This window comes from Mustela erminea, chromosome 1, assembly GCF_009829155.1.
Source record: "Mustela erminea isolate mMusErm1 chromosome 1, mMusErm1.Pri, whole genome shotgun sequence".
NCBI classification, from domain to species: Eukaryota; Metazoa; Chordata; class Mammalia; order Carnivora; family Mustelidae; genus Mustela; species Mustela erminea.
The window spans coordinates 121,701,276-121,725,494 of NC_045614.1; the positions used below are offsets into that span (position 1 = coordinate 121,701,276).

At 33.6% G+C, this 24,219-nt stretch overlaps 1 protein-coding gene across 5 annotated transcripts in view; it reads right to left on the minus strand.

Annotated features, from left to right (window-relative positions):
- The window catches only part of NAALADL2 (N-acetylated alpha-linked acidic dipeptidase like 2), a 1,358,868-nt gene that overhangs the window by 304,075 nt on the left and 1,030,574 nt on the right, over positions 1-24,219 (minus strand). For all 5 annotated transcript variants that reach the window (XM_032340827.1, XM_032340857.1, XM_032340836.1 and 2 more), the window contains 3 exons: positions 18,406-18,498; positions 15,496-15,701; positions 10,698-10,817 (listed from right to left, as the gene is read on the minus strand). In XM_032340827.1, coding sequence (XP_032196718.1) covers positions 10,698-10,817; positions 15,496-15,701; positions 18,406-18,498 — 419 coding nt within the window. The remainder of the gene's footprint in view (positions 1-10,697; positions 10,818-15,495; positions 15,702-18,405; positions 18,499-24,219) is intronic.

A 24,219-nucleotide genomic window follows, 5' to 3' on the forward strand; every position in this document is an offset into this window, starting at 1 on the left:
GTTTGTTTGTAAGTAGGCTCCATGCTGGGCATGGATCCCAAAGCAGGACCCAAGTTCATGACCTTGAGATCAAGACCTCAACTGAGATTAAGAGTCAGATGTATAACTGACTGAGCCACCCAGGCACTCCTAAAAAGATGGTTTATGTAAACCATGAAGCCATGTCTGTTTAAATTAATTTCTTTACTCATAGAAACTTTCGATAAAATGTCATACATCATAAAGACAAAACATTACTATTGTAATTGCTATTAGATAATTAACTGATGACATAAGTGGTAGGTTTTTAACTAAAATATGTTAACGGTCAAGTGGGGGAAAAATAGAATTAATTCATCAGAAGAAATTTCATTTCTTTACATGGTGAAGTGTATTATATTGCATTTATGATGCTGTATAGATGAAACAGTTTTATCTAACCTGCCAGTAACAGTGATTCACTAATAGTTCCTCAGTATATGGCCATTCTACTGAGTCCTGTAGAGGTCTAGTGTCTCATATACCAATCAAAAAGTCACAGACTCAAACTAACTCAGCTATAGCCACTTAGGAACATGATATTCATTTTGATTGCATGAATGCATTCACAGTAAATTTGTTAATATTTTAATATCTCTAATCGTTTGCACCATTCTTTGGCTATGTCATCCAAACATTTAAATCAGCTGCCTTCTGAAATTCAGGGTTGTAGCCAGACTCCAAGACTTCCCTTGATATCTAGATTTAAATAAAAAGGAATTTACAAATTGTCAACCTATACGAACAGAAAACCTTGTAAAACAGTAATAAACTGGAGGGATTGCTTGGTTTTTTTTTTTTTTTTTTCAAAGATCCCATTTATTTATTTGACAGACAGAGATCACAAGTAGGGAGAGAGGCAGGCAGAGAGAGAGAAGGAGAAGCAGGCTCCCCGCCGAGCAGAGAGCCCGATGCGGGGCTCGATCCCAGTGGGATCATGACCCGAGCCGAAGGCAGAGGCTTTAACCCACTGAGCCACCCAGGCGCCCCGGGATTGCTTGGTTTTAACACAAAGGAAAGTACTGTAAACCTAGGAGATAAATTCACCTGCCAATAGAATCACAATTTTAAATGTGAGACTTTATCGAAATGGTAAATTAGTGTAAGATAGGATTTTAAATCAGTTTATTGGTGTTTATGGTCACTTCAGTTGGCTACTGGTAGTAGAAGCAGCAGAAAGGAAGATAAATAAATTAGAATTAAGCAGAATCCACTGAAAAGAGTTGTAATTTATTGCAAGCAAGAAAGCACAGAGAATTTCTCTCCTTAAAAAATAAACAAAAGATAAAAACTAACAAGGATAAAACCAAATACACAAAAACTATGTCATGTGTCATGATGAAAGACAAGTCAGTAGAGAATGTTTCAAAGTCAATTCTACTTTTATGTTTTATAGCAAGTAGAAGAGAAATTAAGCTTTGTTTCAGTACTCTCTATTAAAAAATTATCAATGAAAGAGAGAGAAAAAGAAAAGACAGCTTTTTAAATTCTACCACTATGCCTTTTGTACTCTACCACTCTGCATTTTGGTCAATATTATGGACTAAAATGTGTCTTCCCAAATTTTACAGGTTGAAATCTAGGCACCAACATGACCATATTTATGTAGGTAAGCCCTTCAACAAGGTCATTAAGGTTAAATGAGAACATAAAGAAAGAGTCCTAATCTCATAGCACTGTGTCCTTATAAGAAGTAGAGGAGACTCCAGGAAAGAGCATGCACACGGAAAAGACCTTGTGAAGACACAGTGAGAAGTGGCTCTCTACGAGCCACAGAGAGAGGCCTTAGGAAAAATTTACCCTCCCTGAATCTTAACTTGGACTTCTAGCTTCCAGAAATCTAAGAAAATAAATTTCTGTTCTTTAAACTCCCCGGTCTGTGGTATTCTGTTATGGAAGCCCTAGAAGACTAGAGCTAGTTATTCTAATTCTACAGTGTATAAAAATAAAATCAAGAGAAAATAATAATTAATAACTCTGTTATTCAAAAATCAGCCTTCTAGAAACACACATTCAAACCAAATACATCCTGGTGCTAACATGTCTCCCCTGTTTTGTTTCTACCCTGTAGGGAATAGTAGCATCGTGAGGCAGAATGGAAACCAGCACTGTGGCACTTAGTAGAAACTGTAGAACTACCGTGGCAAACACAGCCCACGAAAGAAAAAGTTCAGAAGCATAACAGAGTTGCACTTGACTTGAGCGAGGAAATGGAAATGGACATCAGCTGTGTGATTTGAGAAGAAGCTTTGGTTGTTCTGGAAAAGAGCAGTTGGTTTACATGATCGAAGTACTGAGCTTTGACAAGACAGATGGTTAAATATCTTCAAGATTCTGAGTATATTCAACCTGTTTGCCACATTATATAATGCATGACTCTGAATTAAATCAATTCCATTGCCTCTTTTCTGGGAATTCCAGAATGGCACATAACGAATGGCACATAACGCTCACCCCTATAGTTCAGCTCTTTATGCATGTCTGAGGTTCATGGCAAAGTCATGAGCTCCCAGGCAACAGGGGCATTTCATCTACTAATTGTGTTCCCTACAATACCTACAGCAATGTCATACACAGTTGGGTTCTTTATAAATATTTATCATATTATAGAGCTCTGCAAGGACTGGGGGTATTCATAATGATGTAATACTGTAGTCTGGTTCTGGGTTCAATGCTTTAATGAATGCAGCTGAATTAAGATATACGTACTATATTTCCTGCTGGGTAGTTCTTGGTATGAAAAAATAAAACACGAAAAAATTTTCAAAACACTATAAAACTAAGAAAATCTTTGCCATTTTTTTTTCAGGGACTTAAAAAAATAACAACACTGTCCATCCTGTGGACTCTTTCATAATATTGATGCAATCAGTTGGTTTTGATCAGGTTTGCCTGTGTCTGGCAGGTGCTTCAAAGTGACATTTAAGAAGAATATAGCTAGATTGACTACTTTCATATGTACAAATGCTTCAGGCTTGCCCAAAATAACCTCCTAGAAATTTCATCACTATTTACTTGAGACTTACAGAGTACCGACTAATATATGGATGATCAAATTCTGCTTTTCTAAAGGCAAAATCAATACCTTCTGTGAACTATGAAAGATGATTTCAAAAAATAAACATAAAACAGCAGTGTATATAGAGAGGGATGTGTGTGTTTGTATTGCATCCTAATATTTAAAATTATTATTTGGGGAGAAATCTCATTTTATCTTGAATTCCATAACTGACTTTGTATGAAGACAGCCGCGCTTCATTAACTAAGAGGACATTGATCTATGTATCCTTTATTGTACACTTAAGGATCAGTGGAAATTATTTTCAAAAAAGAGTTTTCTTCTGAAAAAGTGGATCTTACGAAGATATTTTATTCCTTACTCATTTAGGAGGCCTAAGTGAGTACCTATATATACGTGTGTGTGTATATATACAGATTGAAAGAGAGAGTAAGGACTCAAAAATGTTTGTGAATCAGAGGATTATAAAGGTTTATAATGCTCTTTAAACATCACTACTAAATTAAGTTCACTGTGTTTTGTATAAGATATGGAACAATAAATGCTGTTTAGAAGATTTCCATAAGATTAATAATTAAGGTGTGTTGCTACCAAGAAGAAAGTAAAATGTCAAGTCACAGACTGGAAGAAGATTTCACAATATATAACCAGCAAAAAATTTGAATTGAGAATACATAAAGAGCTTTTACATATTGATAAGACAAAGATGAACAATTCTTTTTTTATAGGTAGAATTCTTTTTCTTTAAAAGGTAAAAGGCTCAAATGATCCTTTATAGAGGAAGATATCCACATTATTAATCATCATTAATTATCAGGGAAATTCAAATTAAAACCCAAAAAAGATACACTTCCATACACCAATGTGTTGATATAAGGCATCTAGGACATTCATACATTCCTGGTGGTAGTATAATTAATACTTTGGACAATTCTCTGGCAGTGCCTACTAAAGTTAATCACGTGCTTACCCAATAACCTAGTGATTTCATTTCTAGATAAATACTCCTCAAAAATGCATGCACCCATTCTACCAACACAAAAGAATAATCATAGCACCTGTATTCATTAAAGCTAAAACCTAGAAATAATCATCCAAATCCAAATGACCACCAACTATAGAGTAAAAATTAGGAAATTCACACCAGAATCTCCTAGAGTACTGTACAGATGAGAATTTTAAATTTAATTAAAAAGTCCATTTATAGGGACGCCTGGGTGGCTCAGTGGGTTAAGCCGCTGCCTTCGGCTCAGGTCATGATCTCAGGGTCCTGGAATCGAGTCCCACATCAAGCTCTCTGCTCAGCAGGGAGCCTGCTTCCCTCTCTCTCTCTCTCTGCCTGTGATCTCTCTCTGTCAAATAAATAAATAAAATATTTAAAAAAAAAACTTAAAAAGAAAGAAAGTCCATTTATAATAGTTTATTGGATCTTAAAAAAATTCTTAGTTTTATGTAATTGACATACTTTTTTGATCTCTGTAATGCACATATTAACATTATCAGTATAAGTTAAAAAAGTTATTTCACTGTATTTTTGCATAGGAAAATATAAATAAGAAGTAAACATTAATATGAAATCAACATTTTTGCAAAGGAAATAGGTAATTAGGTAATTTATAATTTGAAAATATATTCACTTCTGAAATGGGGATTTTAAGAGAAATATTAATATTTAATTTTTAGTTTTTTTGAATTGAGATTTTTTTTAAATTCTAAAACATACAAATTAATTTAAATGAGCTAATTTTTTTTTTTGGCAAAAATTTTCTGCACAAAGAGGGCAGAAGTGTACATTCAAAATTTTACAAAACTAACAGAAAAATATCAACCACATAAAGTCTTAGTTCTTGCCTTTTATTTACCATTCAAGGGGTACCTCACTTCCTTTCAGAAGACAAATGAATTTATTAGTTATCAGAGTTGTAATTTAGAAAACTTAGGCATTTTTGGAGGTTTTTTTTCAAGTTATAATGAAAATTTCCAAATAACACTAAAGAAGAGAGAGTAGTACCATTAACTCTCATGTTCCTATTAGTTTTGGTACCCATCAGTTTTTGTTATTCTTTGGGTAATTTTTTTTGAGGTCAATTGTTTATGAATTCTAAGAAAAACCTAAAACCTATGGTCAGTAAGCATTTCTGAATCTTCAAAAGACTTCATTCTCTACATTCAGGATGATTTATTTATTTTTAAAATATTTCATCTATTTATTTTAGAGAGAGAGAGCACGAGTGGAAGGAAGACCAGAGGAAGAGGGAGAGACAGAATCCCAAGCAAACTCAGGGTTGAGTATAGAGCCCGACGCCAGGCTGGATCTCACAACCCTGAGATCATGACCTGATCAGGAGGTACTCCTTGATTCAGGATGATTTAATTCAAATTTAATAGACTAATTTCAGAGAAATGGCTTCCTCTCTTAATTCAATAGTTTAATTCCTCTTCATTTCAAAATCAAAGAGTACCAAGCTGAAAGAAGAGCTCCAAAGGTAATGCATTCAACCCAGAAATGACTAACCTGTTATCCTTGTCCTCTAAATGTACAACGACTGACACATGTAACAAGGACATTTTTTCTTTTACTTTTTTAAAATTTAAATTCAATTTAGTTAACATATGCTGTATTATTAGCATCGGGGGTAGAATTTAGTGATTCAACAGTTGCATATTACATCCAGTGCTCATTCCAACACGTGTCCTCCTTAATGTCCATCACTCACTTACCCCATCCTTCCACCCACCTCCCCTTCAGCAACCCTCAGTTCGTTTGCTATGATTAAGTGTCTCTTATGGTTTGCCTCCCTCTCTGTTTTTATCTAATTTAATTTTTCCTTCCCCTCCCCATATGTTCATCTGTGAGGTTTCTTAAATTCAACATATGAGTGAGATCATACAGTATTTCTTTCTCTGACTTATTTTGCTTAACATGATATCTCATGTTATTTATATATATATATAACATGATATTTATGATATTTATATATCATGATATTATGACATAATTATGACATGACATAAATATCATATTATGATATTTATATAACATGATATTATCATATATAACATGGTATTTGCTTAACATGGTACCTCTAGGGACACCTGGGTAGCTCAGTCAGTTATGCATCTGCTTTTTGCTCAGGTCATCAGTGTCCTGGGATCAAGTCCTTCATGGGGCTGATTGCTCAGCAGGAATCCTGCTTCTCCCTTTGCCTGCCTCTTCCCCTGCCTGTGCTCTCTCTCTCTCTCTCTGACAAATAAATAAAATCTTCAAAAAATAAATACCTTCTTATTCCATCCATATAATTGTAAATGGAAAGATTTCATTCTTTTGATAGCTAAGTAATATTCCATTCTCTATCCATTCAGCTGTAGATGGAAATCTGGGCTCTTTCCATAATTTGGCTATTGTGGACATTGATACTCTAAACACTAGGGTGCATGTGCCCACTCAAATCACTATTTTTTTATCCTTCCGATAAATATGTGGTAGTGCAAGTGCTGGGTCATAGGGTAGTTCTAGTTTTAACTTTCTGAGGAAACTCTAACTGTTTTCTAGAGTGGCTGCACCAGTTCATATTCCCACCAACAGTGTAAGAGGGCTCCCCTTTCAATACGGACATATTTTTAAAAAATCATTATGCCAAGGAAAAGAAGGCACACAGAAAGGACTACATGATGAAGGAATTCCATTGTTTATGCTATTCTGAAAGATCAAACCATTTGGGCAAAAATCCGATGAGTCTTTGCCAGGAACTAGGAACAAAGAGAGGGCACGGAATGCTACAGCTATGATGGGACTTTTGGGGCATGGAAATTGTGTATATCCTGATTGTAATGGTGTTTATATGCTTGTACATCAACCTGTATACTTAAGAAGGGAGAATTTTAGGGTGTCTTGATGGCTCAGTTGGTTAAGCATCCAACTCTTGGTTTTGGCTCAGGTCATGATCTCAGGGTTGTAGGACTGAGCTCCACGTGGGGCTCTGTGCTCATCAGGCATTCTGCTTGAGATTGTCTCTCTCCTTCCCCCTCTGCCCCTCCCCTTGCTTGCAGGCACTCTCTCTTTCTTTCAAATAAATACATAAATCTTTAAAAAAAAAAAAAAAGAAGTGAGAATTTTACTGTAAACCATTATTTCAATTCATCTATTAGGTCTAATTTAAACAAAAATCACAGCATACCAAGGTCTAATAGACCAAGGACAATGAAATAATCATCTTCCTTAACTGGAATAACATAGTAAGAATGAAATTTGAACTGGTTTTGTTTTCTATCAAGCTCATAATCCATTAAAATATCCTCTATGTGTCTAGTTTTTCTTTTTTTTTTTTTTTAAATGCAGTGCATTGAGTAGTACCTCAGAAACTAATGAGGTATTATATATTGGCTAATTGAATTTAAATATAAATAAATAAACAAATAAATGCAGTATTGTATACCAACCTTTAAAGATTCAATCTGTTATTTTTTTTTCCTTTTTCTTAGATTTTATTTATTTATTTGACAGAGAGAGAGATCACAAGTGGCAGAGAGGCAGGCAGAGAGAGAGAGGGAAGTGGGCTCCCTGTTAAGCAGAGAGCCTAATGTGGGGCTCGATCCCAGGACCCTGGGATCATGACCTGAGGCTTAACCCACTGACCCACCCAGGTGCCCCCCATCTGCTATTTTTACCACATGAACTTCATGAGATATTTTTGATTCTGTGCATTGCTGTATAAGAGTATATTCTGTATAATTTTATGTCATCCACAATTTAGTCAGCATGCCTTATAAAAAACATTGTTCTTTGTAGAAAAATCATTTTTAAATTGTTTTTGTTTGATTTACACTAGATTATATGAAACGTATTTGTTTATGATAACAGAATCTAAGAAACTGATAAAATATGAAGGTTCTAAAGACTGATAAAATATCTTTGCAAGTAAAGTTATTGATATTGTTATAATGTTCCTTTAAAAAAAAAAAGATTTATTTATACATTTGAGGCAGGGAGGGGCAGAGGGAGAGGGAGAGAATCTCCAGGACACTCCCTGCTGAGCATGGAGGTTGACATGGGGTTTGATCTTATGACCCTGAGATCATGATCTGAGCCAAAATCAAGAGTCAGATGCTGAACCAACTGAGCCACCCAGGCACCTTCATTCCTTTTATTTTTTCAAAGAAACATTCTAAATCTTTTTTTTTTTTAATTCCACTGGTGTTAAATTATTTTAAATTATATAAATTACTGTGAAGTTTTGTTACTTTTAGTTCTCTTCACCTTTTAAGCTTTTGTTTGAATCTGTAATAATCCTTTTTTTTTTAAGATTTTATTTATTTATTTGACAGACAGAGATCACAAGTAGGCAGAGAGGCAGGTAAAGAGAGAGAGGGGAAGCAGGCTCCCTGCTGAGCAGAGAGCCTGATGCAGGGCTCAATCCCAGGACCCTGGGATTATGACCTGAGCTGAAGGCAGAGGCTTTAATCCATTGAGCCATCTAGGTATCCCCTAATCCTACCTTTCTAATTTGTCCTATAGAACACACATATGTTCTCTCTCAACTGAAAGGATATTTTCTTTGAGTAAATTAGAATTTATATACTAATTCTTAGATTAGTATAGAAACATTTTAACTATCAAATAAAGAGATTCCTTTCCCAAGCAGATAGGAAGGTATATCTTCCATGTTAATATTCATTATTGATAAACTATGCTATATTTTTAGAAAATTAGGTTTAAATGTTAATATTTTACATCTCTCTAAGATGTGCCAAGATATTTTAAAAAGCAGTATATTTTCAGACATTTCTATAGATAGATATTTCTTTAGATTTGATAGTCCTTAATAGTTTGTTATTTCTATTTGCTTATGAATTTCAATGATTACTTATCTTCCAGAGTTCTCAAAATACAAATATGGTAAAATGCAGGAAGGAAAAGATAAATTTTAAAATAACCCTTTCCAGTGGCCAGATACTTGAGCTCACACTTTCTTTCTGATCACTCAGTTGTACAGAAATATCTGAACTTTCTAAGAGAGACATCTGCTGCTGAATTTTTTTCTTTTGATTTTTTTTCAAGGTAGGTAAGAGAGTCACAGAATGCAAAGCAGTACAAAGCACATGAGGAATTCACTTACAGAACTGGATATAATTTAGGGCATGCACACTGGGGTTTTGCTGATCTCAAATGTACAGATTTATCTATTTCATCTTTCATAATGTCTTCTTTATTATACTACATATGGAAATGTCAATGAAAACTATTAAACTAGAAAATATTTTATGAAAGTCATAAAATGTTAGTTTGCATTACATTTCAATCAGGCATTATGGTTAAACTAAAGCACTGTTCATTATTTAGCTCAGTTTCTATGATACTCACTGGAAATTCTGTAGGCATCTAAAAGGTCATTTCTAATATACACCAATAACCCTTCAGGTTGGGGGAAAACCACCCACAGTGGTCACATTATTACTTTCATTCTGAGAAATAACACATATCATTTTATCTGTAGTATATGTCATAAAAAGAATGCAAAAATAAAATTGAACTCAACTAATAAATAGGAGAGATGTTCTGAAAACCTCTTTGAAATAGGCCAGAAGGGACTAAATTTTTTTTAAGATTTTATTTATTTATTTATTTGAGAGAGAGAGAGCATGAGTGCACTTGAGAAAGGGGAGGGCAGAGGGAGAGACTCTCTAGCAGACTCTCTGTGGAGGGTATAGTTTGACTTTGGGATTAACCTCGGGACCCTGAGATCATTAACTGAGCGGAAATCAAGAGTCAGATGCTTAACCGACTAAGCCATCCAGGAGCCCCCAGAGTGAATAAGAAAAAAAAAATTTTTAAATAAAAAACAATTGGGGGCACCTGGGTGGCTCAGTGGGTTAAGCCTCTCAGGGTCCTGGGATTAAGCCCCGCATCAGGTTCTCTGTTCAGCAGGGAGCCTGTTTCCCTCTCTCTGCCTCCTTTCTGCCTACTTGTGATCTCTGTCTGTCAAATAAAGAAATAAATAAATATTTTTTAAATGTCTCGTGAGACATTATCACAAGCCACATGATTTTTTTTCAAGTTATTCTATAGGAAAATGTGTGCTATTTTCCCATAAGTATTTTTAAATAATATTTTCTAAATATCTTGGAATTAGTTATCACTATATTCTAGGAACTAGACATAGATCCTGCTTTTTGGGTGCTTACAATGTTGTCTAGAAGATAGAGCAGGTCTCAAATCTGCTCAAACCATGAGCAAGGAGGAAGTCTAAAAGTAATGAAGTTTACCAAAAACTATCAAAATTAACAGAATTGGGAATTTGAGAACTAAATTCAATTTTTAAAAAACAAATTTATAATTTTACATATGTTCTCTATAACTGTAAGATTCTATCTACACCTATCACCATAGTAAGTACAGAATTGCAGAACATAAAAAACTGGTTAAAGGTACATTGATGAAAAATATAAGTGACAGATTATTACTTAAAACAGATAGTTTGGGGCATATTAAATAAAATGAAAACATCAAGACACTTTATATAATTTCTCAAATTATAGAGAAATAGGCATTTCATTAAATAATAAATAATTTTATTATATATAATAATATATTATATGTGTGTATATATATATATATATATATATATATATATATAATTTTATTAAAAGTGGTCCATCTTACCTCTATTACCAGTTGCCGAAGAGATGGTGAGGCTATGGAATGTAGACTTGAGTTACCCCTTATGGGACTATGGAGACTAACATAAGCCACGACATTTCTCTGTAGAACTTTCCTGAAATCCTGAAACCAAAACAAATAAACAAATAAAGAACCATTAAATAAAAGAAAAAAAATTTACTTTATCAACTCCCTACTTAAAATCATTATATTGCCAAAACAAAAATCATTACATTGTACAATTACTGTTTTAAAAAAATGTACTCTATTAGAGTGTACAAAGGTCATAAAAGGATTTTAAATAAAAGGGATAAGGAGTTACATATCACACATGACAAAATATTTTTAAACATGTTCCAGAAGAAAGTCAAATCTTAAAAGAAAATGTTCTTAAACAGCTAAGCTAGTATAAGATTCGACTTTAGAGTACAGATAGAACGTTTGCTCTAGCCACAGCACTTTATTTTATAGTTACTGAATTAGAGAACAGACATGGGTAAACTACTTCAGTGATTAATCAAAATAGGCCTTTCCTCTGAGACAGTGAGCTAATTTTTACATGCAGTAGCTCTTTATTCTGAGCAAAATGGGACATAATACAACTTTGTCCCTGCACATATTACCTGAAATAAAACCTGATACATTTTATGCACATGAGTAGCATAAAATGATGTCAGCAGAATAGTTCTACTTCTTTGCTGATCCCCCAAAACTGAAGACCACTATGCCTATTAATAAGGTGCTGCTAAGACAGCCTTCTGTTATGTTCCTCCTTTTGTGCATAAATATGTAATGACTAGTCATCATGATGACAATTCTATAAAAATGACCTAAAAACTGTCATACTTTGGTCTTAGGACCTTACCTTTCTTCCTCCAACATATGACACGCAAGACGTCAAGAACCTGTCTTCCTGGCAAATCAGCATGTGACTCCTATTTTAAGTTGAAAATTCAGCTACACCTCTATAAGAGAGGTGAAGACATTTCATTTAAAATGAATAACTATTTCAGGGGCGCCTGTGTAAGTCAGTGGGTTAAAGCCTCTGCCTTCGGCTCAGGTCATGATCCCAGGGTCCTGGGATTGAGCCCCGCATAGGGCTCTCTGCTCGGCGGGGAGCCTGCTTCCCCCTCTCTCTGCCTACCTCTCTCCCTACTTGTGATCTCTGTCTGTGAAATAAATAAATAAATAAAATCTTTTAAATAAATAAATAAATAAATAAATAAATAAAATGAGTGATTGTTTCAAATGGACAGGAATGATGAACTGAAGCTTAAATACCCTGCACATAATAATGTATTTTAAAAGTGTCTTTTTTTTAAGAAAAAAATGTCCGGCAAGTGCTGTGGCAGAACAACTTCTAATTACACAGTAGCACATAGGAGCTGTATATATGTTAGTGCATTTAACACTCATGAGAACCTTGCATTAGTACATGTGCAGAGGAATCAAGTCTTGGAAAAGTTAATCTCGCCTAACACCACAGAGTTTTATGGTAGAAAGAATTTGAAGTCAGACTTCCTGACTGTAAATTCTGTAACATTTCCGCAGTTGCCTGTGGAAATGAAGAATCTACAAAAGAAGAAAAGAAGGAAAAACGTACTTTTCATTTAGTAAATGGTACTATTTTATTTAGAAATGGTACTAATTATTTAGTAAAACGTGATAATTTTCCTCAAGGATAAATATCAGTATTGAGTCACTTCTATAATAACTCTATCACTATAAATTCCAGTTCTAAGTTTAGTGAGCAATATCTCTTAATCTTTTTAATTACAACTGTGGGTTTCCTGTGCAAGTAAAATTAAATAGGGCAGTATGACATGTCAGCAAGTGCTTTCCTCACTCATCTTCACTGGGAAGTTAGGTTAGACTGTAACTTGATTTCAACTAAAAAGAAAATGTTTTGTTCTCAGGAGTAGATTTGGTAAAAAGACAGAACAGGAAAACCAGTAGTTTTCTAAATAGTTTTCTAAATTCCTTCTCAAGCAGATATTTACAAAATGACTTCATGAACAGTATTGTAATAATCTTCTGAGACATAGTAATTTTACACAGTATACTTCGTGAGCCAATAATCAAATCTATTTGTTATCTGTCATATTCTTCACTCTTGTATCTTTGCCTATCTAGTAATGGAAAAAGCCAGAAAGTGACTGAATGGATAACTGGTTGCCAAACATACATATATACATTCCTACATAAAAATGTAAGGACAGAGGGTCCTACTATGTTTGAATAGGAAGGGTCTTTTCTAACATAAATACTTTTCTCTACAGGCTCCCACATTATAGGGTTTTTAGTTGTTTTAGCTGTATTTGCTGATAGAGAAAAATATAAAACTATCAAAAGATAAAATGAATTCAGTAAAACTTACAAATAAATCTATATTTTATCAAACACAAAAAAATCAATTTTTTTAATCTCTTCAATTTTAAAATATAATTGCCCACATACATACAAGGCTACATTATTGATCGAATTTACAGGCTGTAGTGCTTGGTGGTCAAATAAATTCAAAGAATTTTTGCAATGCACTTCCCTATGCATGGGGGCTCAGGATACATAAGTTAGGAACTACTAATGTTGGAAAAGCCAACTTTCAGAACATAGCTTAGAACTATATGTGCTAATTTAGGAATAACATAAATTTAATGTAAAAGTTACTAGACAGATATGGAGAAGGCTGTATGATATAGAGGAATAAATTTTTGGAATTTGAAAATCTTTAAGACACGCTTTTTAAAATGCACCTTAATGTTACAAGAAAACTTAAACACTGTTTTATGATGAAAAAAATTCAGAAATACTAAAATCAGCCCATATCACAAATATATTACCCAAAATGCTTTTTAACTTATTTATGTCTTTAAAGTAAATTAGAATAAAGGTTTGAGAAGTTGGTTCAGCTATTACATTTTCCATCTAACTAAAAATTTGTCATAAATTTAAAAAGTTTCTTTCAGCAATAAAATTGATTCATTTGAATTAGTTCTTTTGAATATGAAACAAATACACAACTAATTTGAGTATGAAAAATATTCTAATTTGCAACATGTATATCTTGATAAGTTTTACACTAAATTTTTTCCATTGTTAAGAATACATTTCTTCAGGGGCACCTGGGTGGCTCAGTGGGTTAAAACCTCTGCTTTCGGCTCAGGTCATGATCCCAGAGTCTTGGGATTGAGCCCCACATCGGGCTCTCTGCTCAGCAGGGAGCCTGCTTCTCCCTTTCTCTCTGCCTGCCTCTCTGCCTGCTTGTGATCTCTCTCTGTCAAATAAATAAATAAAATCTTAAAAAAAAAAAAATACTTTTCTTCAAATTAAAAAGACACTTGCGGGGTGCCTGGGTGGCTCAGTGGGTTAAAGCCTCTGCCTTTGGCTCAGGTCATGATCCCAGAATCCTGGGATCGAGCCCCACATCATGCTCTCTGCTCCTTGGGGAGCCTGCTTTCTCCTCTCTCTCTCTCTGCCTGCCTCTCTGCTTACTTGTGGTGTCTGTATGTCAAATAAATAAATAAAATCTTTAAAAAGTAAATAAATAAAATAAAAAGACACTTGCTATTTTTTTGTGTGTATCTTTTTGATATTTTCTTTGTGGTCAATAGACATTTTATCTTTTTTTTTTTTTTTAATACTTAAAAAACGACATAGGAGAATTACCCATTAGATATTTAGGGTTTTGTTTTGTTTTGTTTTTCCTAAGCTGAGATAGTAAATAAACTAGAATATCAAATTGTTTTATTTTCCGAGATAAAATTGTATGGATTTTTTTCCTACACTTTTCCACCAACTCTCTTTAAAAAAAAAAAAAAAAATCATCAAGTAAATAGACTAAGAGTTTTAAAATGTTTTCATTGTTTTTAACATGTCATCAATTCAATTATCATTTTATATATCTCATTAAAAATACAGTATGTCTAGGGGCGCCTGGGTGGCTCAGTGGATTAAGCCGCTGCCTTCGGCTCAGGTCATGATCTCAGTGTCATGGGATCGAGCCCCGCATCGGGCTCTTTGCTCAGCGGTAGCCTGCTTCTCTCTCTCTCTCTCTGCCTGACTCTCCACCTACTTGTGATCTCTCTCTGCCAAATAAATAAATAAAATCTTTAAAAAAAAAAATACAGTATGTCTGTGAAACACATACCTATCAAAAGCATTTGAAACTTAAACATTCCAGTGGCATTCTAACTATGACTCATTGCATAGAGATGTCACTTGGACAAAGACTTCCTAAGGTAGTTTCGGTAGGTAGGTGGGTTAATAGATTTGTAGGAAAGAAGGAACAGAGAGAGAGATGTGTAAGAATCCAAGGAAGATGCAACGGAGGGAGTGAGAAGGAAGGAAACCACTATTCTGAGGCTAATCTACATATGGTATAGATATGGTATGATCCTTTGGTAGTAGATATTTAACATAGAAGACTGTTTCCTAATTCCAGATAACTGCCAGAAAGTTAGGGGAAAAAAAAAAAAAGTAGTTGTATGCATTACCTGATCTTTTCTTCTCCAGTAACTATCAACCTGTCTAAGGAGAAACAATAATGAGGTAAACACAACGGTGGGGTAGGTCTGGGAGCAACAAGAGTAAGATAGTTGCAGATCAAACACAATGCACTAGGGTCTAATCCCCCCTCTTTCTTATAGGTGATCTCAGCAAGTTAGAAGATAGGACAGCTGGTTGAAAGGCACATTCTTATCTCTGGCTTCAGAACTTTACTTTATCAACTTCAGTCAGAGTGAGAGAGAGAGAGAGAGAGAGCATGAGAGCAGGAAAAACATAGTAATTAATGTGCATTTACCTCTCCCCATTCATATGAGCCAATATTGCCAAAAGCTGTTCCTCCCCATGAACAGAAAACAATCGTGCGGTCTGGTCTCCACCCTTTCTTAACTTTTAACATCAAGGCCCGGATAAAAGCAGTGATTACAGCAGTGCTGCTGGCCCATTCTTGTCCATAAGAACCGTATGCACTTTGATGGTGGCTGCCAACTATGATATACCGGTCTGGAAATAAAAGGAGACAAGGGCCATTAAGACAAAATATAAACCTTAACAATAAATTTAATGACATTTACATAATCCTTTGCACAACTGAGCACCAATTATGTAAAACTGTCCTAATAATTAAGACTACTTTAACATTTTTCACCCACTGTCTTGATTCACACATCTGTGTATATCAAAGCAGAAGCAGCTGCTGAACTCAATTATGATTCCAAAGCTTAGATCCATATTACTGTCCTTTGCAACATGCATATTAATTAATGAAGCATACAAATATGCCACAATGAAAGCTTTATCTAACATTTTTCCAGAATCATAGTGGGAAGTGCCCCGTAAACAATGCGTGTATGCTCAGTAAATATTAATGAACTATTAATACATATGAGGGAGCAGTTATTCAGTAGCTGTAAATATTAAATAATGTGGTAGTCATATATGGATTTTGAAATAAATGAAGTATTTAGGGAATTAATTACAGCTTCCAGCTTATAGTCTTAGCTCTTCTCAATTCCCTGAAGAAAAAAAAACCTCAACATCAAAAGTCATACAACTACTGTAAAAGTTTTCTTACCACATATTTCACATAATCATACAAAATCCATTAGACACAACATAGAAAGATCTCCACAACATGGATGGGGCCTACTCAATGTACATTATTGACTATTGTCAATAATAAGGTAGACTAAAACTCTTATCTCCAGAGTTTCCTCCGATTTTGTTGCCACTGAATGTTATTGGTGTTGATCTATATTTCTTTCACCAAGTAGCCCAATACGTCTGTGTAAAAAGGTTTCTTCAGAGTGTCATTTTATTCAGAGATGTCCCATAGCTCAATGCTGCGGACTTTGAAGCCAGCCTACTTGGGTTTGGGTCCAGGCTATCCGATATACTAGTTGTGTGACCTTGGAGAGCTTATCTAAGTCTTTATGCCTGGATTTCTTCAAGTATAAAATGAAAATACAAATACCACATACATCATTCCCTTGCTTTCTGTTTTAAATGAGTTGCTAAGTGTAAGGCACTTTGAACAGTGTCTGACACATAAGTACTACTTGTGTGTGGAATAAATGAATTACTCCTTTACTTCATGGCATCAGAAAGCTATTTGATGGGAAATCACTGCATGAAATTATTTTAGTTTTCTGCTGATTTTAGAACCAGCAATGGATCTGATCTGCAAACATTTTATCAAAATTTAATTAATGGTATATCCAGGGTGGTTGCAAATGTTGAAACTCAGGAAATTTATTTACTCATCTCCCAGATATGTGTGAAAGTTCTGCTTGGGATTATCTGTATTCTAGACAAACCATATCCAAGAGCCTTAACAATTGTTTCTAATTTTCAGAGCCATTAAATAAGAAAATCATGTGAATGAACAGCCAGTATTCTCATGTAGAATTCAAATAAACAAAATTTGGGAAGCTTTGCTTATTATATACTGCAGAATACTACTGGTAAATTGATTTTAAGAAATTGAGTTTTTTCTATATTGAATTTCAATTAGGAAAGTTCTTCTACCCTCCAACTAATATAGTTTTGTACAATTTGGTTTTTCCATAAAAACTAGTATATATAGCAATGATGATAAATATTGCGGGTGCTTTGATTAGAAATTCTCTTGATAGAAATTTGTTGAAATGCAGCCCATGACAATTTTTCAACCCATCTATATCTTGCATTTAAAGACATTAAAATCAGAGAGTGTTCAACATTGTTACTGTAAAGAAAAGAGAAAATATGAACCTTCCATTAATTCTCTAACAGTTGGCTGGCAAGAAACTTGGGGAGATGTAAAACTTGATCTCCAAATTCTCTAGGTTATCAATTATGGGGTCAATTTGACTAAAGTCGTGGAGAAATGTAATTCTCCAAGGAGAACTGGAGTAAATATCCCAACCAAATTAACAGAGGTGGCCCAACTGTGCAGATCGGATTGCCGCATTCTACCCTGGGTGTCAAGCACTCAGACAGCAATATGTGGTTCAGCCTCACAATGCATTAGGAAGTGTTGTTATGAGTCTCTTAATTAATATAGCTAGTTTTACTTTCTTAGCCTGATGATATTATCTGAAGATGCTCTGAACATTCTAGAGCAAAGAGTAAAATTATTTAAAATTTGGCCAGGTGATCTTTTCATTAGCATCTTCAAAACATTAAGCAGAACTGTCAATGGATGAAGGGTCAGAGGAAGAATGTGGATTAGCACTGAAATATCAGATTTTGGAGATAAAAACTTTTATTATTTTTTTAAAGACACCATTAAAACTAAAAGATTTTCTTTCTTAAAAGGTCCTTTCCTGATAAAAGTAAAAAAATCCAAGGGTTATGTTATAGTGAAGAATAAGCAAACAAACAAGCAAAAAAAAAAAAAAAAAAAAAAACATTGGTTTTTGTAGCTTTTCTTCATGAGGTACATGCCAATTTATCAAATCTAAATCGTTTAGAGAAATCTAAATGTTTTCTCATTTCATTTTGCTTCGTTTTCCCTTATACTCTCTATTTTGATTTATTTTTGCAGAACGTAAGAAAGAGAATAAAGACTTGCTTCTTGGTTTCATACTGACTCACTCTTAGAGTGGAGTGAACCAGTTACATCTAAAGTAGGAAATGCATTTAATTATGCTCTTACATTGTTATAGAGCATTTTCTTGTAGGTTTAATAGATTATAAATACATACAGAATCTCAGTACTACTTACCTGGAGATGTCAAGCCCTTTAAATATCCAACAACATTAGTCACTGTTTTGAATTCTGTAACTGTCTGAACTTGCATGTTGACAATTCTTTCATCTGAAAAAAATAATAATAATAAGATTTTCTCCCTATATTCTGTCTTTTTCTCTTAAAAATTTCAATATCATTAACAAAAGAATTCCAAACAGTTGAATTCTTTCTGGAAAATCAAAGTTACACCTTTTCACAAGTATCTATTCAATATTTTGTGTCAATTCTGTTTTAGGTACTTGTGATACAATGATGACTAAGTTACCATTTCTGGCCTCACAGAACTACAAAGCTATAAAGAAGCAGCCTAAACTCCACAGCCCAGAGCTACAGTAAAGTTCAATATGAGAGCACCCAGAAGATCTCAGGGAGAAGTGGACAACTCATATTTAAAAAGATACATATCAGATAAAATAATTTCCAAATAAATTTAAGTACTTTGCTAGCTTCAGAAAAAAGAGCATATGGAAGCTAACTTAACCTTTCCTGTATGACTCATTATTATGTTATCACATTAAAAACTGTAAAGCATTACAGAAATGAAAAGAATAAATACTTCTCAAGTTCTACGTATTTCCAAATATTGCAGCCTTCATTTTTCACCTGTATTGGTTGCTTTCTCACTTCTATTCTAAATCTCCTCCTAATTGCTCTGCTTATTTGAGTTTTTGTATTCATTCCTGATACTCAAAAATTTCAACAACAAATAAGGCAAAGACACCAATCCGGAGATGATTCAGTCACAATCCTGAAGCCATCTTTGAAGGCCATTAGGGGTGACATGTATTAATTCTGTATTTGAAGGATTCTGGAAGTCTGTGGGTAGGAGGTTTCTAGAAGTAGTTCAAGGGCAGCCAGGAGATTCTATCTGGGGGTGGGATGGGGGTGGCAGTTAGAAACCAGCTAATACAAAGTAGCTGAGCTATACTGACAGGCCTTCAATAGTGTCACTTCTTTCCACTAGATGAAAATTGTTACAATAAATAAGTTTCTTCTTTCCTTGAATGTACCCTCTCTAACAATTTAAATGGGAAATCATTATCCTGAATTTGTTAAAATTAAAACTAAAACAGGAGTAAGGATGTCATGAGAGAATGCCTGAGCAACTCATGTATGAGAAATGGAAATCTGCTTAGAGCCCAAGTACTGTGGTTTTAATTTTTAAGCATCATGCATTTGTGTTTGCTTTGATGAATATACTTGGTTTTTCACAGCAGTTTTAGATTTACAGAAAAGTTGATTGGAAAGTACAAAGCTCCCAAATATCCAATCTCTCTCCCCTGCTCCTATTAACATCTTTGATTAGGGTGATCTATTCATTATCATTGGTAAGACAGTATTAATACATAATTATTGACTAAAGTCCATAGTTTGCATTAGGCTTCATTCACCATTTGTGTTACACATAATAAGGATATTGACAAATGCATAAGAACATGTGTCCAACATTACTGTATCATACAGAATAGTTTCATTGCCTTAAAAATCTCCTGTGCTTTACCTTTTCATCCTTCCCCTACCCTCTCCTTATTGAACCCCTTGCAACCACTGAGCTTTCAAATTTCTCCATAGTTTTCCTTTTTCCAGAACATCACATAGTTGGATTCATATGTTTGTTTTGTTTTGTTTTAAAGCTTATTTATTTATTATGGTTAGAAAGATAGCAAGGGTAGAACAAAGGTAGAGGGAGGAGAGAATCTCAAGCAGACTCCCCTCAGAGCACGGAGTCCTACCCTGCTGACTCTCACCACCCTGAGATCATGATCTGAGTCAAAAATCAAGAGTTAGCTGCTTAACTGACAGAGCCACCCAGGCACCCCTCATATGTTTGTCTTTAATGCTTAATTCCATGTTCTATATTTGTTCCAAATAGTCCAGATAGTGCGCTTTAAATAAGAGACACATTATTTTATAGTTTTAAAAAATAATTCCAGAGTATCTTTCAGTTATATGTAGATGAAAAAATATTCTCTGATTTTGTAAGATTCTTTTTTCCCCACTAATTCAGAAGTGAGAAAACCTTACAAGATATATACACTACTGCTTAGAATATTACCTTGCATTAATACAGTGTCTTATGACTTATAATAATAGACATTTATCTCACTGACTCTTGAAATAACCAAGTGAAAGTTTTTATTATCTTTATTAAATAAAACACATGGGGCAGAACTGAGACTCAAACCCAGGTCTTCATATATATAATAACATTTCTAGCTAAATAAAGTCTCACTCTAAGCCTCCATTTCTCTCATTATAAGATATTCTTCATATATATAAAAGAACAAAAAATAATGCAACACACTATGATGATCCATATCTAGTTTTAAGATATTATTTTACTATAGTTCCTTAGTTCTTTTCCTTTTTCAGTTACAAATATGATTTTGCAGATTTGGCTATTACCCTAAGGTTAATGTTAATCATTTTGGGTTTTGTTACATAGATTTAGATAATATTGAGAGATTGATAAGCAGATATGGGTAGACAAGGGCATTGGCACATAAATAGAAATCAATGTACTCCACATTTTTATAGGCTTTGACATTTGACAGAAATTATTTTACCTCCTTTTTTTTTTTCCACTTAGTATTATGTTTTTCATAACTTTCCATGAAGGTAAGGAGATGTGAGTCATTCATTTAAACTTCTAAGTATATTTGATAATAGGATCAATCCCAGTTTATGTTCTAGTGTTACTGAACTCTAATGAGGTTATATCTAAATTTTCAACATTATATTGTGGCAAAAAAAAAATGTTTTTCTTACATTTCTTTTGCATACATGCCATTTTTTCTTCAGTTAGATAACTAGAAGTTGTGGATTATAATATATGTGTATCTTCAACTATAATAGGTCCAGAGAAGTTGTGCCTCAGAATTTTTAATTTTGACAATCTGACAGGTATAAAAATCTTATTATTGCTTTAATTTACATTTCCCTCACTACTAGTAGGGTTCTGAAATAGGAAAAGTTTTTTATTTTTATTTTTCAATATTTTAATTATTTTTTAATTTTTGAGACAGAGAGAATGAGAGAGAGGAAGTAGAGTGGCAGGCAGAGGGAGAGGGAGAAGCAGGCTCCCTGCTTCCCTTGATCCCAGGACTCAACTGAGCCACCGAGGTGCCCCAACCATTTTTTATATGTATATTCATAATCCAAGTTTTTTATTTATGTTCTTTGACCATTTTCCTTTGAGTTGTTTATCATATTGGGTATTTTTGTATTTTTTCTATTTAGAATATTATTCTCTTATCAGTTATATGTAGTACAAACACTTTTCAGTTTGTGATTTATATTTTCTAGATATTTATTATATTTTAAGTATTAACATAGTCAAATTCAATAATTGATTATTTTTCCTTGAGTACTTGTGGGTTTTTTTTTAATTTTTTGTTTGTTTGATTAAGAAACACTGTCATGAAAATGTTTTTCAAATATTTTAAAATTGAATTTTCAAACTCAAGTTTTTAATCCAGTCAAAATACACTGTGAAGTAGATATTCAATATTACCTCTGTAGTATGGATAGTCAATTGTTCAAAGATTCTTTATTAAAGACATTTGAGAATTGTATTAGGGCTGAATTAAATTAATGAACTCATTTGAGGAAACTATATTGTCTTCTGTCCATAAACATTGTATGCCTCACTATTTCAGTTGCCTTTTAGGTCTTTTAATGAAGTTTTATATTTTGTTCCAGAAAAGTTTTGAACAACTATTATTAAATTTATTTTTATGATTTTCCTACTATTATAACAATATATAATATTTTTAACTTTCTCTATTTTGTATAAGCATGGTATTTAGTTTCTTACCTTGGTCGTACAATGTGCCTTCTTGTTAATCTCTTATAAACTGTACTACTTGATCTATAGAGCTTTATTTTTCTTGGTTTCAATTCAGACAAAAAGAAGAGTTTTGTTTATTCTTTTTTTTTTTAAGATTTTTTATTTATTTATTTGACAGAGAGACATCACAAGTAGGCAGAGAGGCAGGCAGAGAGAGAGGAGGAAGCAGGCTCCCTGCTGAGCAGAGAGCCCAATGCGAGACTCGATCCCAGGACCCTGAGATCATGACCTGAGCCGAAGGCAGCGGCTTAACCCACTGAGCCACCCAAGAGCCCAGTTTTGTTTATTCTTTTCAAATTATACAACTTTCAACTATTGTTCTTATCATCTTGTGTAGGATTGCCAGTGCAGTTTGGAATAAAGGCAAAGAGAACCTTATTCCTTGGTCCTTACTTTGTATTCTTCACTTTAGAAAGAATGTTTCTCAGATTTTATTTAAAAAACAAACAAACAAACAAATGATGTTTGTTATAGTTTCCTTGAAAATTCCCTTTCAAATTAAGGAAGAATACTTCTTTTCTTACTTTGCAAATACATTTTATCATAAACAGATGTTGAATCCTCTTTGAGATAATTGCAAGGCTTCTCACTTGACCGTGTTAAAAAATGCATATACCCCTGGAAAAAGCTCGAATTAGTCATGATATGTATTTTTGTAACTGGGTATACTAGTATTTTTTTTAGGATATTTTTATAAATAACAGATTGGCTGACAATTTTACTTATCATTTATCCTTGTCTGGTTTTGGTATCTGGATTATGCAACCTTCCAAATGTTTAGGGATATTTGCTTCTTTTCCTGGATTTTTGAAGAGTTTATATGTAGCATAGGGATTATCCATTTTACAAAGGAGTGTTAGGATACATACCTAAACTGTTTGCTCCTCATATTTCTGTGTGGCGTGAGGAAAAAGGGTACATTATCACTTAATGTATATTTACATTTCATTTCATTAATATTTTCAAATAAATATTAATGGTTATAAATACATTCAAATTTTAACATCTTTATTTCTTCTAAATTTACTGCATTTAGTTGTTCATTCTATTCTTGTGCTTACCTAAGAAAGAGAAGAAAAAAAAAAGAAAATCATGGCCATATATCTGGGTTTGGTTTTCTTTGTTTTGTTTTATTTTTTTTTTGTCTTTTCTAACATTAACTCACTCATCTTTTTTTTTTTCTCTATTAGTTTTGCTTGAAGTAGCTAATTTATTAGTATTTTCAAATGGGATTTCTAGATCTTCATTATGTATTTTTTCCACTTCAATATTATGTTCTATGCTTACCATTACCTTTGCTCAATTTTACCCAGATTCTTAGGCTACAGATTTTTTTATATAGATGTAGTATATTAATTTCAACATACATTCTTATTATCTTACATTCTAAACTTCAGAATTTTTGCTATCATTCTTTCTTTTTTAAACACTATTCTTAGTTTGCAAGTTATTTTTTTAAAGATTCATTTATCTATTTTGAGGGAGAGAAAGAGAAAAAAAGAGAGAGCAGAGGGAAGAGGGAGAGAAAGATAGATGCTCGAGCAGACTCCGCAGTGATCTGAGGTGGGGGCTCAATTTCGGGAGCCTGAGATCACGAACCAAAACCAAGAGTCAGTCACTGGACTGACTGAGACACCCACCCAGGCACCACCCTCCCACAACATTCTTTCTATAATATATACAATACATTAGATCAAATAATTTTTTAAGTATTCAAATACAAGGTGTGTGTTACTATTGGTATCTAACTTAATTATGGACTGAAAGGAAGGTCTGTAAGATACTGATTCTTTGATATTATGTGAGATTTGTTTTGTAATCCTGTAGGTTATTGCATCTGGTAGAGAATGTATACTTTAATAAAATGTTGCAAACAAAAATATGTACTCCCTATTATATGAGTGCAGCATCTCATATATATGTCCTGTAGATCAAGC